At 43.0% G+C, this 14,173-nt stretch overlaps 1 protein-coding gene across 3 annotated transcripts in view; it reads right to left on the minus strand.

Annotated features, from left to right (window-relative positions):
• The window catches only part of AMN1 (antagonist of mitotic exit network 1 homolog), a 70,906-nt gene that overhangs the window by 22,634 nt on the left and 34,099 nt on the right, over window positions 1-14,173 (minus strand). For 2 of the 3 annotated variants that reach the window (XM_039520917.1, XM_039520918.1), the window contains exon 4: window positions 467-684. In XM_039520917.1, the coding sequence (XP_039376851.1) occupies window positions 467-684 (218 nt within the window). Of the gene's footprint in view, window positions 1-466; window positions 685-4,137; window positions 4,158-14,173 lie in introns of those variants that run through there. The other variant, XM_039520919.1, reaches the window with a different exon arrangement.

Below are 14,173 nucleotides of genomic sequence, written 5' to 3' on the forward strand. Positions count from 1 at the left end.
AGTGAGCACCCCCCCACACATTGGAAGTTAGCATCTATAGCTCCAGCCCCGGAATCAGTGCCTAGGTAAGGAGCCGCATATTAACTTCTGAAGAGCCGCATGCGGCTCCGGAGCCACAGGTTGGCCACCCCTGTTATATTCTTATGGCACAGAGTAACACCAACAGCACTATAAAAAAACCTGATACCTGATAAACTTTAATGAAAAAAAATGCATCTGTGCTCCAGGCTCGATATCATTAGTAGTAACTCATATTTGGAGAAAATATGTTTATATTATCAAAAGACAGAACATATTTAATACCATTTCATTGGGAAATAGTGTCTGGATCTAGATGTGCCTTTGGCGTTTTGAATCTTAAAAACCTGCTAAAACACAGCTAAATAAAAATGCCGTTAATAAAACTCACCTCTTCCTTTTATTTATATCACTGTCATTTATATTTTTATTGGTGCCGTTTAGTTACCTGAGTAGATGAAAAATCCACACTATGTAGAAATCTGCAGTTCTGTCCAAGCGCATGCAGGGATGCATCGGTGATGCCTGAGCAGCTGCCTAAGTTAACTATTTGTAGAAGATGGCAATTGAGTGCCAGAGCAAGAACTCCGCTGTCTGATACATTGCAGCATCTTTTAAATGAGGCTTCACGTAAATAAGGGCAAGACAAGGCCAGAGCTCTGACTCCTATTGAAGAAATAAAGCAAGTCATTCTTATGTAAATAAGTTTTCATCTACAAAAATATTTTATTGTGTAACACTTCTTTATAAAAATGAGTCTGTCAATTCAAAAGTCTCAGTCTGCCCAAACTATTTTTACAAATAACACAAGTAGAGAATATTTTCCAATTTATTTACTTTGCACACAGTTGGTTACCTATTTCTCTTTGTGTCTGTGTGGGCTTTTGGCTTAGTCTACATTCGCAAAGTTGCACTGATTTAACTGAACTGATTTTTAAGTGGTTAAATCTCTGCAAGCCCCCAACACACACACAATTCAATCAGATAAAATGGGGTTAAATTGGTTTAGCTAAGGGCATGTGTACACACAGAAATTGCACTGGTTTAGCACATCAGTTTGGTTAAACCACTGCAACTTTTGAGTTTGAACTCTTATATTGGTTTAAAACTGGTTATACTGATTTAACTTCTTAGTAAATGATCCAAATTATCATAACCCTTTTTATTCTTTGTAGGTGAAGCAAAGTCCCAGCATGCCTTGTATTTATAATTCTTTGTATTCAAGCTGAACCTAAACTGAACTTTAAATGATCTAGTCCATATGACCAGAACCAATATGTGGGAGTTGTTTTCTATGATTAATAAGATAATGATCTATCGAGAGATGCTTTTAGCTTATCAAGAATGACTCTAACAGATTATTTCTGTCATAATGACTCAGTTACAGATATTTTTGTAATTCATAAAACAATGGATGGTTGAAGTCTTTAGTTTATCAACTATGTAAAGCAGATGCAAGAAAATAGCTTTACAGTCAATAGGTTAATTTCTTTGTCTCTTTTCTGTAAATACTCATTGTATATAAAGGGAGATCTGTTATTAAGATGGGTGTTGTAATGGAAAAATGGTGCAATTGATAGGGGATGTTCAAAATGCAATGTAATTGACAAGATTAGTAATTGATCAAATGAATCAAGCACCTTTGGTATAGCAAGTGTGTTCTATAATCAATGTAACAGCAAACAATTAATGTATTAATTAATGTCTAAGAATTAAGAAGTAATTCTGATCACAGAAGGTCCCTGTAGTGATAAATTAGTTATAAATGTTACTGTCTTATTGATTCAAAATAAAATCAAAGTATGAGAAAGGACTTTCTTTTTTCTAAACCACTGCATAAGAGATGAGTGTGGGGAAGTTAGTTATTAGTGAAGTGAGCTGCTCATCATTTTCCCAGCCTCAGATTGGAATGTATGTTTAATTTCTATATTATGTATAATGCACTATTAAGTATTGCTTGACTGTCGTACTTAAATCAAACTTCAACTAAGTTATTAGACTAATACATTCATTAAGTTATGTCTTATTAAATTCAAACACATAATCAACTTGTACCTTCAAATCCACTCTTTGGCTTCTGTTGAAATTAATTACTCTCTATAAAATCAAATCAGTGGGCATATCCTCGGTTGTAGATGAAAGAGGTTTTTTTCTTTTTCTTGAGGAAGTGCCAATAATGCAATTTTCCTAAGGTTTACAGGTATCTTGTCTCTTTTGTTTGTGTGTATTACAGTATTTGTCGTTTTGGGATATGGGTGAGAAATCTGACTGTTGTCTCAAAGAAAAATGGGAAACATAGGTAGAGATAACAATTTTGTGTAGAGCTGAGATATCCAGCTAAGATATGTGGTTTTCCCCAAAGCACAAGGTCTTCTTTTCAGATAGCTCAAGTCTGGTTGGTTTCCCTAAAAAATGGGGGAATCAATAAGCCTATTAAATGAACAAGGACTCTGGGTTACCTAGAAAGAGTAATATGGTCTGCTTCAGGCAAGCACACTTTAACCACGCAAGCATTCCAATCCAAAATAATAGGTAGAAAAAGTTTATTTTTCTTCATATAAAAATATGGGATGGGGAGATCTCCCCTGCTAATGCATTTAAAAAGCCCAGTTTAAGTTTATGGCTAAGAGTGAACCCAGAAGCCTGGTTTCTATTAATTGTGTGTGACTTGCTGATATCATGATCACTGCAATGTTGCTTTCGATCAGTGGCTCTGAAGCTTTCCAGACTACTGTACCCCTTTTAGGAGTCTGATTTGTCTTGCATACCCCCAAGTTACACCTCACTTAAAAACTACTTGCTTACAAAATCATACATAAAAATACAAGTGTAACAGAATACTATTACTGAAAAAATTGCTTACTTTCTCCTTTTTACCACATAATTATAAAATAAATCAATTGGAATACAAATATTGTATTTACATATCAATTTATGTTATATAGAGCAGTATATACAAGTCATTGTATGAAATTTTAGTTTGAACTGACTTCTTCAGGCAAATATCTAGATGAGTTAATGTACCCCCTGGAAGACCTCTGCGTACGCCCAAGGGTACACATACCCCTAGTTGAGAACCATTGCTTTAGACATCCTGTGATTGGATACCTGGGGTGCAGCCTGGGACTGTGGGACACCCCCCCCTTAACTCTCTCAGTCCTGGGCTGTCTCTCACAATGCCTTGCTAGTGACCAGCAGCAAACCCCTCCAGGTGCTATCATCACTCAGCACAACAGCATGTGGAGACCCCATACTCAACTGGATTGCATGAATGCTCCCAGAGCCACCCATGGATCACACAGAGAAAGGCACCAGAGCCAAATCCCTCCAGCTCCTAGCGCTGTACCTCAGGAATATACCGTCTTGCACTGCTCAAGACAGGCAGTGCAGATTTATTAATTGGTTCACCACTTCATCAATGGAAGGTGGATATACACCAGCCTTTGCGAAACCCTAGTAGGTGAGTCATTGCATTGTAGCTCCCTTGCTGGACGATGGTTACTGATGGGTTGATTAGTGCCCCTCCTGGGTGTTGATTACTTTCCTTGCTGTTGCCTCTGGGGAGCGAATATCTGGCTGACTCCCCAACTTACAGCATGTTTTAGTGACAATCATACAACACAATTCTCATAACTTCCTATGCATTAATGATATACACATATGGATAGAGAAATGACTTTCAGCAGATCATAACCTTTCCCCTGATACATACAAAGCATACCTTGTAAGGTAAGATCACAATCATAGATAAATGAGGAATATGGGGGTTAGAGGGCGCCCCCCCAAGGTACAGAATGTCACACATCTAATGAGCGTGTCCTTTTTAACAAGTTCACACAATTTCAGCTCTCTGTGTAAACTTATTATAAAGGGCAACAAACACTACATTTTCCATACAAGGATAGAAGGTGTCATAACCCGATGTTCATATGAGCCAGCAGTCTCAAGCATCTCACAAGTGGTTGGTTTGTTTCTTTTTGGAGGCCTCTCACTTCTCCTTTTACTCCGACACTATTCTTACTATTGACAGGACATTTTTTTTGTTGTCAATTGCTTCTTGTCTAATATAGTTCTCAGGTATGATACTGGGACAATCAGTATTTCAGACCATGCCTTCCTTGGTTTGTTTGGACCTTAATCTATTCCAGTTCAATCAAGAATCAAAAATAAAAATAAAAAAGCAGGAGATTAATAGGCTACAATGACAGCATTCCTTAGTACCAGAGGAGTTTAAGAGAGCTAATACATGATAATATTGGCAACAACAATATGACTAATGTAGATTCAACAACCCTTATCAATACTGCAAATGCAATTATATGGGGAAAATAATTACAATTTCTTCAGGACATAAGCAAGCTGTTCTATGTACACTTACTCCACCCTTAAGAAATTTAGAACCTAAACACGCACAAACACAAACCCACCCCCCCTTCACTCAAACATCTTTTTGACCCAGACCAACTGAACAAAATAATTAACATCAGGGGAGACAGCAATACTTTAAAAACCAACCAAACTGGACACATACTCAGGAAACAAATTTTTTTATGTCAACAAAACAGAGTACGGTTTAGATATTCTGCAAGTAAAAAACCCAAACTACCTATCTTACAAGTTAAAAATAGGAAATGGTGAGATAATGCAAGATCCATATTTGACATGTATGCCGCACTGCTTCACAGTCTATATAACTTGATATTGCACTCAAACATCAACAACAGAGATAGCACGATTATTGCTTATCTTTCTGGCATTACCCTTCCTAATCTGAATCCTGTAGAGATGGAAAGTCTTAAAGTTACCATTGTCCCCAAAGAGTGACAAACTCATCATATGGAAAGGCCACAGGACCTGATAGCCTATTAGTGGAATTTTATAAGTTCTTATCAAATAATTATCCTCTTAAATCTGTTTAACTTTTGAGGGGACTCTTCTCAAGATGTCTCACAGAAAGTACATATCAGGAAATTACCACTCTCTGTCCAAAAGAAAGCCACCCACTAGAATCTTGGGCTAATTCCTTTTATTACACTCAATACAGATGTACTGATCCTGCCTATGTTACTCTCTCTTTGTACTGGTGCTCATCACTACTGTATCTGAGCATCGACCAGATTAATTAGACTGGCCCAGCGAGCTCCAGGGACTTCATGGAGTCCTCAACTACTCTGCCTGCTCTAATGATCATTTGCATGATGGACTGATGCTCAAACAGATGAATGCTGATCAAATGGGGTTTCTCACGGGCTGGCACAGATCTGCACCAACTGGTCAAAGTTCTGCACATGGGGGGGGGGGGGAAAGCCTTTGACGATGTCAAATGGGGATATCTTTTTCAAAGTCAAGGACACAAACCCTTAATATTTTTAAGTGGATCTTAGCATTATATGAAGATCCTACTTGTCTTCTAATAAATGGTTCCCATTCTGTTCCTATTAATCACAAAAGGGACCCCAACTTAGATTTTCCCTTGTCCTTTGTTCTCTTCAGTATTTAATTGGAGCCTCTGGACTGTCATCCTTTAATCACTGTAGTAACAGTTTACAATAGAGAGCATGAAGGAGTTACACATTTTCCTTTATCTTACTAACTCCACAGTATCTATGCTAAGTATATTAAAGCTCACAGAGAAATCTCACTCTTGATTCAAAACAAACATGTCCTAGTCATCAGCCATCTAACTCTACTAACTCTTGACCCTTCCCAGCTACATAAAAGCTAATTCTGAATGTGTCTTTTCTCAAGTATCACAGGATCTAGTTTTAAGAAGGATATTCCATCAGTTGGTTGGGTTATACTAATTCATTCAAAATGATTACCTTTCGGCACTTTGTGTACATAATCACCAGATTCCCACTTTCTACCCATACATTTTTTTTAACACTCTCAATAGATAGGTTAGTTGATTTGTTTAGCATGTCCTTTGTAAGTCCAGGGAAGAAGGGCAACTTGCCCTACCTAACTTTACACCTGGGCTGCTGTATTTAGGAGAAAAGACCCCCTCTGAATGCTTCACTAACACACATACACTGGGGGCTGATGAAAAATGCACTTTTAGGACCACTTAAACTAAATTTAGCTTCAGCTGACAAGATTAAGAGGACCCTAGAATGATAAGAATCACACATTCAGCATGCTTCATCTTTCCTCAAGCTATTCCAATGCAGAGGAAAACTAAGAAGAGCCACAGGAGACCAATATGGCCGCACAAGGAGCTTTTTAGCTATCTAAACACCAAAAGGGATACATACAGGAAATGGAAGGAGGGACATGTTACTAAGGAAGTATAAAAAGAAATAGCACAAATGTATAGGAACAAAATCGGAAAAGCAAAGGCAAGGAATGAGTTACACCTGGCAAGAAAAGAGAGTTACCTTTTCCATAAGTGGTGTTCTTTGAGATGTGTTGCTCATGTCCATTCCATATTAGGTGTGTGTGCTCACCACATGCATCAATGCCATAAGTTTTTCCCTTAGCAGTATCCATAGGGGACCGGCTCTGGTGCCCTCTGGAATGGCGTCCATATAGTGCGGTACAAGGGGCGCCGCCGCCAGCTCCCCCACCCTTAGTTCCTTCTTGCCGGAAACTCTGACAGTGGGGAAGGCGGGCAGGTCATGACATGGACATGAGCAACACATCTCAAAGAACACCAGTTACGGAAAAGGTAACTGTCTTTTCTTCTTCGAGTGCTTGCTCATGTCCATTCCATATTAGGTGACTCTGAAGAAGTACCCCTGGAGGCGGCTAGGAGTTCATGGATGTGTAGATTGCAACATAGCTCTGCCGAACCCAGCGTCATCCCTGGCCTGCTAAGTGATGGCATAATGAGCCATGAATGTGTGAACAGAAGACCATGTTGTGGCTCTACAGATGCCCTGGATAGGGATGTGCACCAGGAAGGCCACCAAAGACTCCTGAGCTCTTGTCGAGTGGGCTCTGACAATCGGCAGGTCATAACAGGTCCTTATGCACGAGGTGATCCAATTGGAAATCCTCTGCAAGGACACCGTAAGGCCCTTCATCCTGTTTGCTGTAGCAATGAAGGGCTGAATTGATTTACAGAAAGGCTTGGTACATTCTAAATAAAAAGCCAAGGCCCTTCTGACATCCAGCGTGTGAAGCTGCCTCTCTTCACTGGTCTTGTGTGGTTTGGGACACAACGCTGGGAGGAAGATGTTCTGGTTCATATGGAAGGTAGATACCACCTTCAGCAGGAAGGCCGAGTGGGGCCGCAGCTGAACTTTGTCTTTGCAGAAGACCGTGTACAGCAGTTCTGAGGTCAAGGCTTTAATTTCAGAGACCCATCTTGCCTGACGTCACCGCCACCAGGAATGCGACCTTCCATGGGTGGGAAAAGGAACAGGAACCCAGCAGCTCAAAGGGTGGGCCGATGAGCCTAAAGAGGACCAAGTTAAGATCCCACTGCAGGACAAGAGCTCATACCTGCAGGAAGAGTCTCGAGCCCTCTCAAGAATCTGACCATCATGTCATGGGAAAACACCATCCGTCCTTGGATCGGTGGGTGAAAAGCAGAGATGGCCGCAAGATGCACTCTAATGGACGAATGTGCCAGGCCCTGGTTCCTCAAATGGTACAGGTAGTCTAAGACAGCCTGGATGGAAGAACGCAAGGGAGAGATGCCACACCTGGACGCCCAGGGGAAAACCTCATCACCTTGGCCAGGTAAGTCAGTCTAGTTGAGGGCTTCCTACTTCCCAGGAGGACCTGTTGGACTCCTTCTGAACAGGTCTGCTCCTCTGGATTCAGTCACATAGCATCCACACAGAGACGTGGAGGGACTTGAGGTTGGGGTGTAGGAGATGACTGTGGTCCCATGATAGCAGGTCAGGTCGGTTGGGCAGGAACCAGGGAGGGCCAGCTGTCAGGCTCATAAGCGTGCCGAACCAATGCTGGCAAGGCCAAGCCGGGGAGATCTCGACAACCTGCGCTTTGTCTCTCTTGATCTTTTCCAGGACCTTGCTGATGAGTGGAATCGGAGGGAACGCGTTGTGACATTCTATACCTTGGGGCAGCATACTGTAACCCCCATATTCCTCATTTTCATATAATCCAGAGGGCGCCAAAGCCGGTCCCCTACAGACACTGCTAAAGGAAAAACTTCCAGCACTGGTGCATGTGGTGAGCACACACACCTAATATGGAATGGATATGAGCAAGCACTTGAAGAAGAAATGTTAGAAACAACTAGAAGGGGTTCTACAAATATGCCAGGCAATAAAGAAAGATCAGAGATGGCGTGTGTCCGCTGCTCAGTGGAGAAGGTGAGCTGGTAACGGAAGATGATAAGATGGCAGAGTGCTCAGTGCCTACTTTGCTTCAGTCTTCACACAAAAAATAATGTGACCAGATGACTAATGAAGGGGAAGGGATGCATATCAGGATAAGTAAAGAACACATCAGAGATCTTCTGACTAATTTGAATGAATTCAATCAGCAGAGGCGGATACTATTCACCCCAAGGGCTGAAGGAATTAGCTGAAGAAATCTCGGAACCACTGGCAATAATATCTGAAAACTCATGGATGACTGATGAGGTTTCAGAAGACTAGAGAAGGGCTAACTTTAATGCTCTTCTTTAAAAAGGGGGGAAAGGAGGTGCCGGGGAACTAAAGACCATTCCACCTGACCTCAGTACCTGGGAAACTGCTAGAGCACTGTATAAAACATTCAATTTGCAAATACTTGGAGGATGAAGGGGTGATCACTAACAGCCAGCATGGATTTACTAAGAACAAATCATGCCAAACCAGCTTGATTTCCTTCTTTGACAAGGTAACTGGCTTGGTGGTTAGGGGGAATAAGGTGGACATAATATACCTGAACTTTAGCAAGGCTTTTGACATAGTCCCATATGACATGCTCACAAGTAAGCTGGAGAAATGCAGGCTTGGTAGAACTACACTACCATTAAGTGGATACAAAATTGGTTAAACAATTGCAAACAAAGAGTAGCTATTAATGGAATGACATCAGATTGGAAGGTCTCAAGTGGAGTTCCACAGGGATCTGTTCTGGATCCCGTGTTATTTACCATCTTTATAAATGACCTGGATGTAGAAATAGAGAGCATCTTGATCAGATCTGCATATGACACGAAGCTACAAACACTTTGGCGGATAAAACTAAAATTCAAAGGGCTCTTGCTAAATTGGAAAACTGGGCTACTGACAACAAAATGAAATTCTACAAAGACAAAAATGTAAGGTGCTACAGTTAGGGAAGAAAAACCAAATGCACAGACACAGAATGGGGGATAACTGGCTTGGCAGCGGCACTGCTGAAAAGGATCCGGGAGTTGTGGTGGATCACAACCTCAACATGAATCAACAATGCAATGCTTTTGCAGAAAAAGCAAATGCTATTTTGGGTTGCATTAACAGAGGCATATAATGCAAGTCACAGGAGGTGTCAGTACTGCTCTGCTCAGTGCTGGAGTAGTGTGTCCAATTTTGGTCAGCACTGTATAGAAAGGATGTAGAGAAACTGGAAAGGATCCGGAGGCGAGTGACAAGGATGATCAAAGGGATGGAATGCAAGCCATATGAGCAAAGGCTGAAGGAATTGGGTATGTTTGGAAAAGAGGAGATTAAGAGGGGACATGATAGTGGTCTTCAAATACTTGAAAGGCTGCCATAAGGAAGATAGAGAAAAAATGTTCTCTCTTGTCACAGGGGGCAGGACAAGAGGCAATGGATTCAAACGACCTCATATGTATATTAAATGTCAGGAAAAACTTCCTAAGTGTAAGAAAAGTAGGACAATGGAACAAACTGCCAAGAACGTTGTGGAATCTCCTTCACTGGAGGTTTTCAAAAAGAGTCTGGATATCCATCTGTCTTGGATGGTTTAAACACCACAAATCCTCCATCTTGGCAGGGAACTGGACTAGATGACTCTTGCGGCCCCTTCTAACTCTATGGTTCTATGATTCTATGGCAACTTAAATGTAAAAATCAAGACAGAAAGCATCTATCTTCCCCAATGCCTCTCCCTATTCACTCCCTTTAGCAAGCATGATCACAGAAAGTCTCTGGCTGAGCAAAAGATCTCCTTGATGATCTCACTGAATGTAACATAAGCCAATTAGTTTAGTGACACAGCTGGGGGAGGGAAGTTGTCTGGGACATGTTATTTTGAGAATGTCATCAAGTGACTGTAACCTCCACTTTGCATTGTCACCTCCATATTGGGTTAAAATATCTAGGTGGTGTTGGGAGGGTCAGTCTATTCTGAATACTGTGTGATCATGCTAAGGGATGGGAGGAGAGGGCTAAGAATGAGCAAGCCATTATCACCCATCAATACCAAATGACTCTTCCCAACTGGAACAATGGGTTTTCTACCAACAGGACCTTTGACTTTGAATGGAACTTATGCAGAAACTAGTCTAAGGAGGAGTGGGCTAGCATCCCCCACATAAGCATATGGCTGGGAGAGATGCAGATTCTACATTTGACAACCTGACTGAAGAGGAGAGGGAAATAATGGGTGAGATAGATAATATCTTTTACTGAAGCAAATTCTGTTGGTGAGACAGACAAGCTTTTGAGCTTACAGACCTCTTCTTCAGGTCTGGGAAACATACTCAAATGTCAGAGCTAAAATACAAGGTGGAACAAATTGTTTAGCATCAATAGTTAACACGTATTTCAAGGGATTATTCAAGGTGAAGTGGCTCATTTATATCCCTCGAGTCATAGGGGGGAAAGGTAGGGACAGGGATGGGGAAGGCAGCGGGGGCGGGGGGGGGAGGGGGGTGTTAGTAGGTTACAGATTGCTGAAATAAGCCATAAATCCAGTGTCTCTATTCAGTCCATGATATTTAGTGTCTAGCAAAGTTATGAATTTAAGCTCCCAGGCTCATTTTTTGCAGATATCCTTTGAGAATGAGGACTGAGGGGTCAGTGTCGTGAGGCGGTATGGTTCCCCACCGCCCCGGAGAAAGACGAATCCCTCCGGACACCAGAGTGGGCAGAGCCAGGAAACTCTGAGCCCACCTCCCAGAGGGTCAGGCATTGCCCTGGAAGTATAAAGACCCGACCTCAGAGCTCACTAAGAGAGCAGCCACCGGGGAGGCCAGACACCTCCGGCCTAGCTCATGACTGGGAAACCCCAGTGGCCTGCAGTAAACCCAAAGAGTGGCTGAGCCTTCCCCGCACCAGCTACCCAGAGGAGTGGCCGAGCCGGCCCCGCACCAGCTACCCAGAAGAAGTTGCCAAGTCTACCCCTTTCCAGCTACTGCGAGGAACCCACGCTGCTGGAACCCCCGAAGGACACCACCCTGACCCAGGTACCGCAAGAGGGGGAGTCTGGAAGTGGCCCGGGGGCAGTCAACCCTAGTCTGGCTGCAGCACTGCCAGAAGCCACGTCAGTCTGTTGTGGCCAGGATCCCCACTGATGCAACAGCAGGTCTTCTGCCGCTGCTAGGGCCCTGGTCTGCGACTCAGTGGAGTGGACGCGGGTGGCAGTCTCCCCCTCTCCCCGGCCCTTTGGAACCTAGGGCCTGGGCCTATTGCTATTATATGCTGTTACTGCTCAGCCCCTGCCTGAGGGCCTGCACACCTGACTCACCATTGCCGTGCCCTGAGCTAGGGCCTGGGCTTACTATTATATACGGTTACTGCTCAGCCCCTGCCTGAGGGCCTGACTCACCATTGCCCCGCCCTGAGCTGGGGCCTGGGTTTACGATTATATACTTACTGCTCAGCCCCTGCCTGAGGGCCTGACTCACCATTGCCCCGCCCTGAGCTGGGGCCTGGGCTTGCTATTATATACTGTTACTGCTCAGCCCCTGCCTGAGGGCCTGACTCACCATTGCCCCGCCCTGAGCGAGGCAGTGGAAAATACCTAAGAGTCCCTGAATGAAAAACAATTTTGTCATATCCCTTACTGTTAACATGTAACCGCATAGAATAGATAATCAATAACAGGAAAAGCCTAATATAGAAGAAATTTACTCTTGCTCCAATCAGCTTTAGCCTTGCAATGTTTTGTAACCAGTTATTAAGAAAATGACGTATGTAACTTGCGTATTAAGATTGTGGTTTTAAGCTTTATAAGGCTGTCTGTAACCAGCTTCGGGGAGGCCGTTTTCCATAACGGTTCTCCCCTGCGTGCTTGTAATCAATAAAAAGGCCTCAGGCTGATCTGACTGAAAACACAACGTGTGGATTGATTTTTCCACATCACAACCAATTAGGGGAAGGTTTATTGGAAGAGCCAGTCAGGGCCAGGCTGGCTCATATAAGAAGGGGCTGCAGAGCAGAGCAGAGACAGTCACTCCCTGGAGTTCGGGGAAGCAGATTGGCTGTAGAGGGCTGGAGCACCATGGACAGAGCAGTGTTGGGCAGGGTCAGCAGAGTATGAGAAAGCTCCAGGTTGACGGCTGCCAAACTGAGGTCCAGATACAAGGGCAGAGGACCAAGTGTCAGAGGGGTAGCCATGTTAGTCTGTATCCACAAAAACAATGAGGAGTCTGTTGGCACCTTAAAGACTAACAGATTTATTTGGGCATAAGCTTTCATGGGGGGAGGGGCAGTATGTGGCTTGACTGCCGATGGGTGCAGAGCACCCACTAATTTTTCCCATGGGTGTTCCAGCCCCGGAGCACACACGGAGTCAGTGCCAACATTCAAGCAACGGCTCGAGTGCTTGGACTTAAGAACATTTAAGTACTTTAGAAAAAATGAAATAAAATATCATTGTAAAGTTTCAGGGGAACTGCACTTGTATTCCTGCCTCACCATTGCCTGTGGCCCCTGCTGCCTTCCCCAGATGCCCCCCCGGCCATCATCCCTGGCCCTGCTACCTCCTCCCCTGGGCTCTCTACTCCACTTCCCACGACCCCAGGCCTCCATTGCCTCCTCTGGGCTTCTCAGACCCACCTGGCCCCACTGCTCCCCCCACATCATTGCCCTGAGCCCCCACTGCAGCCTCACCTGCACCTCAGGCAGCTCCACTGTTGAGCCTCCTGCTAGCCTGATCTTGTTTCCCTTATCCAGGTGCCACCTACAGGGGCTCAACAGGAGTGCATGGTGTCGGTGCCTTTCCCAGGCACATCTCACTCAGCTGCGCTCAGCCCCGACTCCCACCCTGACAGAAATCGGGGGCGGGGGGGAATGCATCTCCACACGCCCTCCCACAATGTGTTGCCCATGCCTTTGCAATATTTTTGTAAGAATTGTTATGTGCAGGATAGAATAATTTTAGTAATAAATTTTATAAAAATTGTACAACTCACAACTAACCAATATTTGAGTTAGCAAAATGTAATGTGACCACCAAAAGGACATAAGTAAACAGTATATTTACTAAATATAATGAAAAGTATATGTTGAAAAGTGGGAATAGTAAGAATATAAACAGCTAAGGTAGAAATAACATTCATAGATTCCAAAGGCAGAAGGGACCATTGTGAGCATGTAGTCTGACCTTCTGCGTAACACTAGCCATAGTCCTTCCTCAAAATAACCCCTAGAACAGATCTTTTAGAAAACATCCAGTATTGGATTGAAAAACTGCCAGTGATGGAGAATCCACCATGACCCTTGGTAAATTGTTGCAATGGTTAAATATCCTCACTGTTAAAAATTTACACCTTATTTCTAGCTTTCGCTTCCAGCCGTTGAATCGTGTTATACCTTTCTCTGCTAGGCTGAAGAGCACATTATCAAGTATGCAAAGCTGTAGGCATAACAGAACCAGACAGTATCAAAAAATCAGACTGTCATTGGCTACAAGGCTTGGTCTTCCAGATTTTGGTAAGATATACCTTTCTGTTATGCGATGACTAACAATTGTTAATAAACTCAATCTAGTTGAGTTATAGGAGGTCTCTTTAATTACTGAATATATTCAAACTCAAGAAAACATCACTTACTCATCAATTGTTACAGGGTCACCCTGCGATACATCAACCAAAGTACAAAATTGTGATGTTATTTGGTAGGGCTTAGCCACAATAGATGCTGAGGCCCACACAGGCACAGGGACCCATTATGCAGAAGCAATTTCAGGGCTACAATTCTACGATTATTAGTTCATAAATTAAGTAATACTACATTTTAAACTTAAACAAAATGTTAAAATGTTATACAGTTTATACTGGGCTTTCAGACAGCAAAGGATCTTA

This window comes from Mauremys reevesii, linkage group 1, assembly GCF_016161935.1.
Source record: "Mauremys reevesii isolate NIE-2019 linkage group 1, ASM1616193v1, whole genome shotgun sequence".
Classification (NCBI taxonomy): Eukaryota; Metazoa; Chordata; order Testudines; family Geoemydidae; genus Mauremys; species Mauremys reevesii.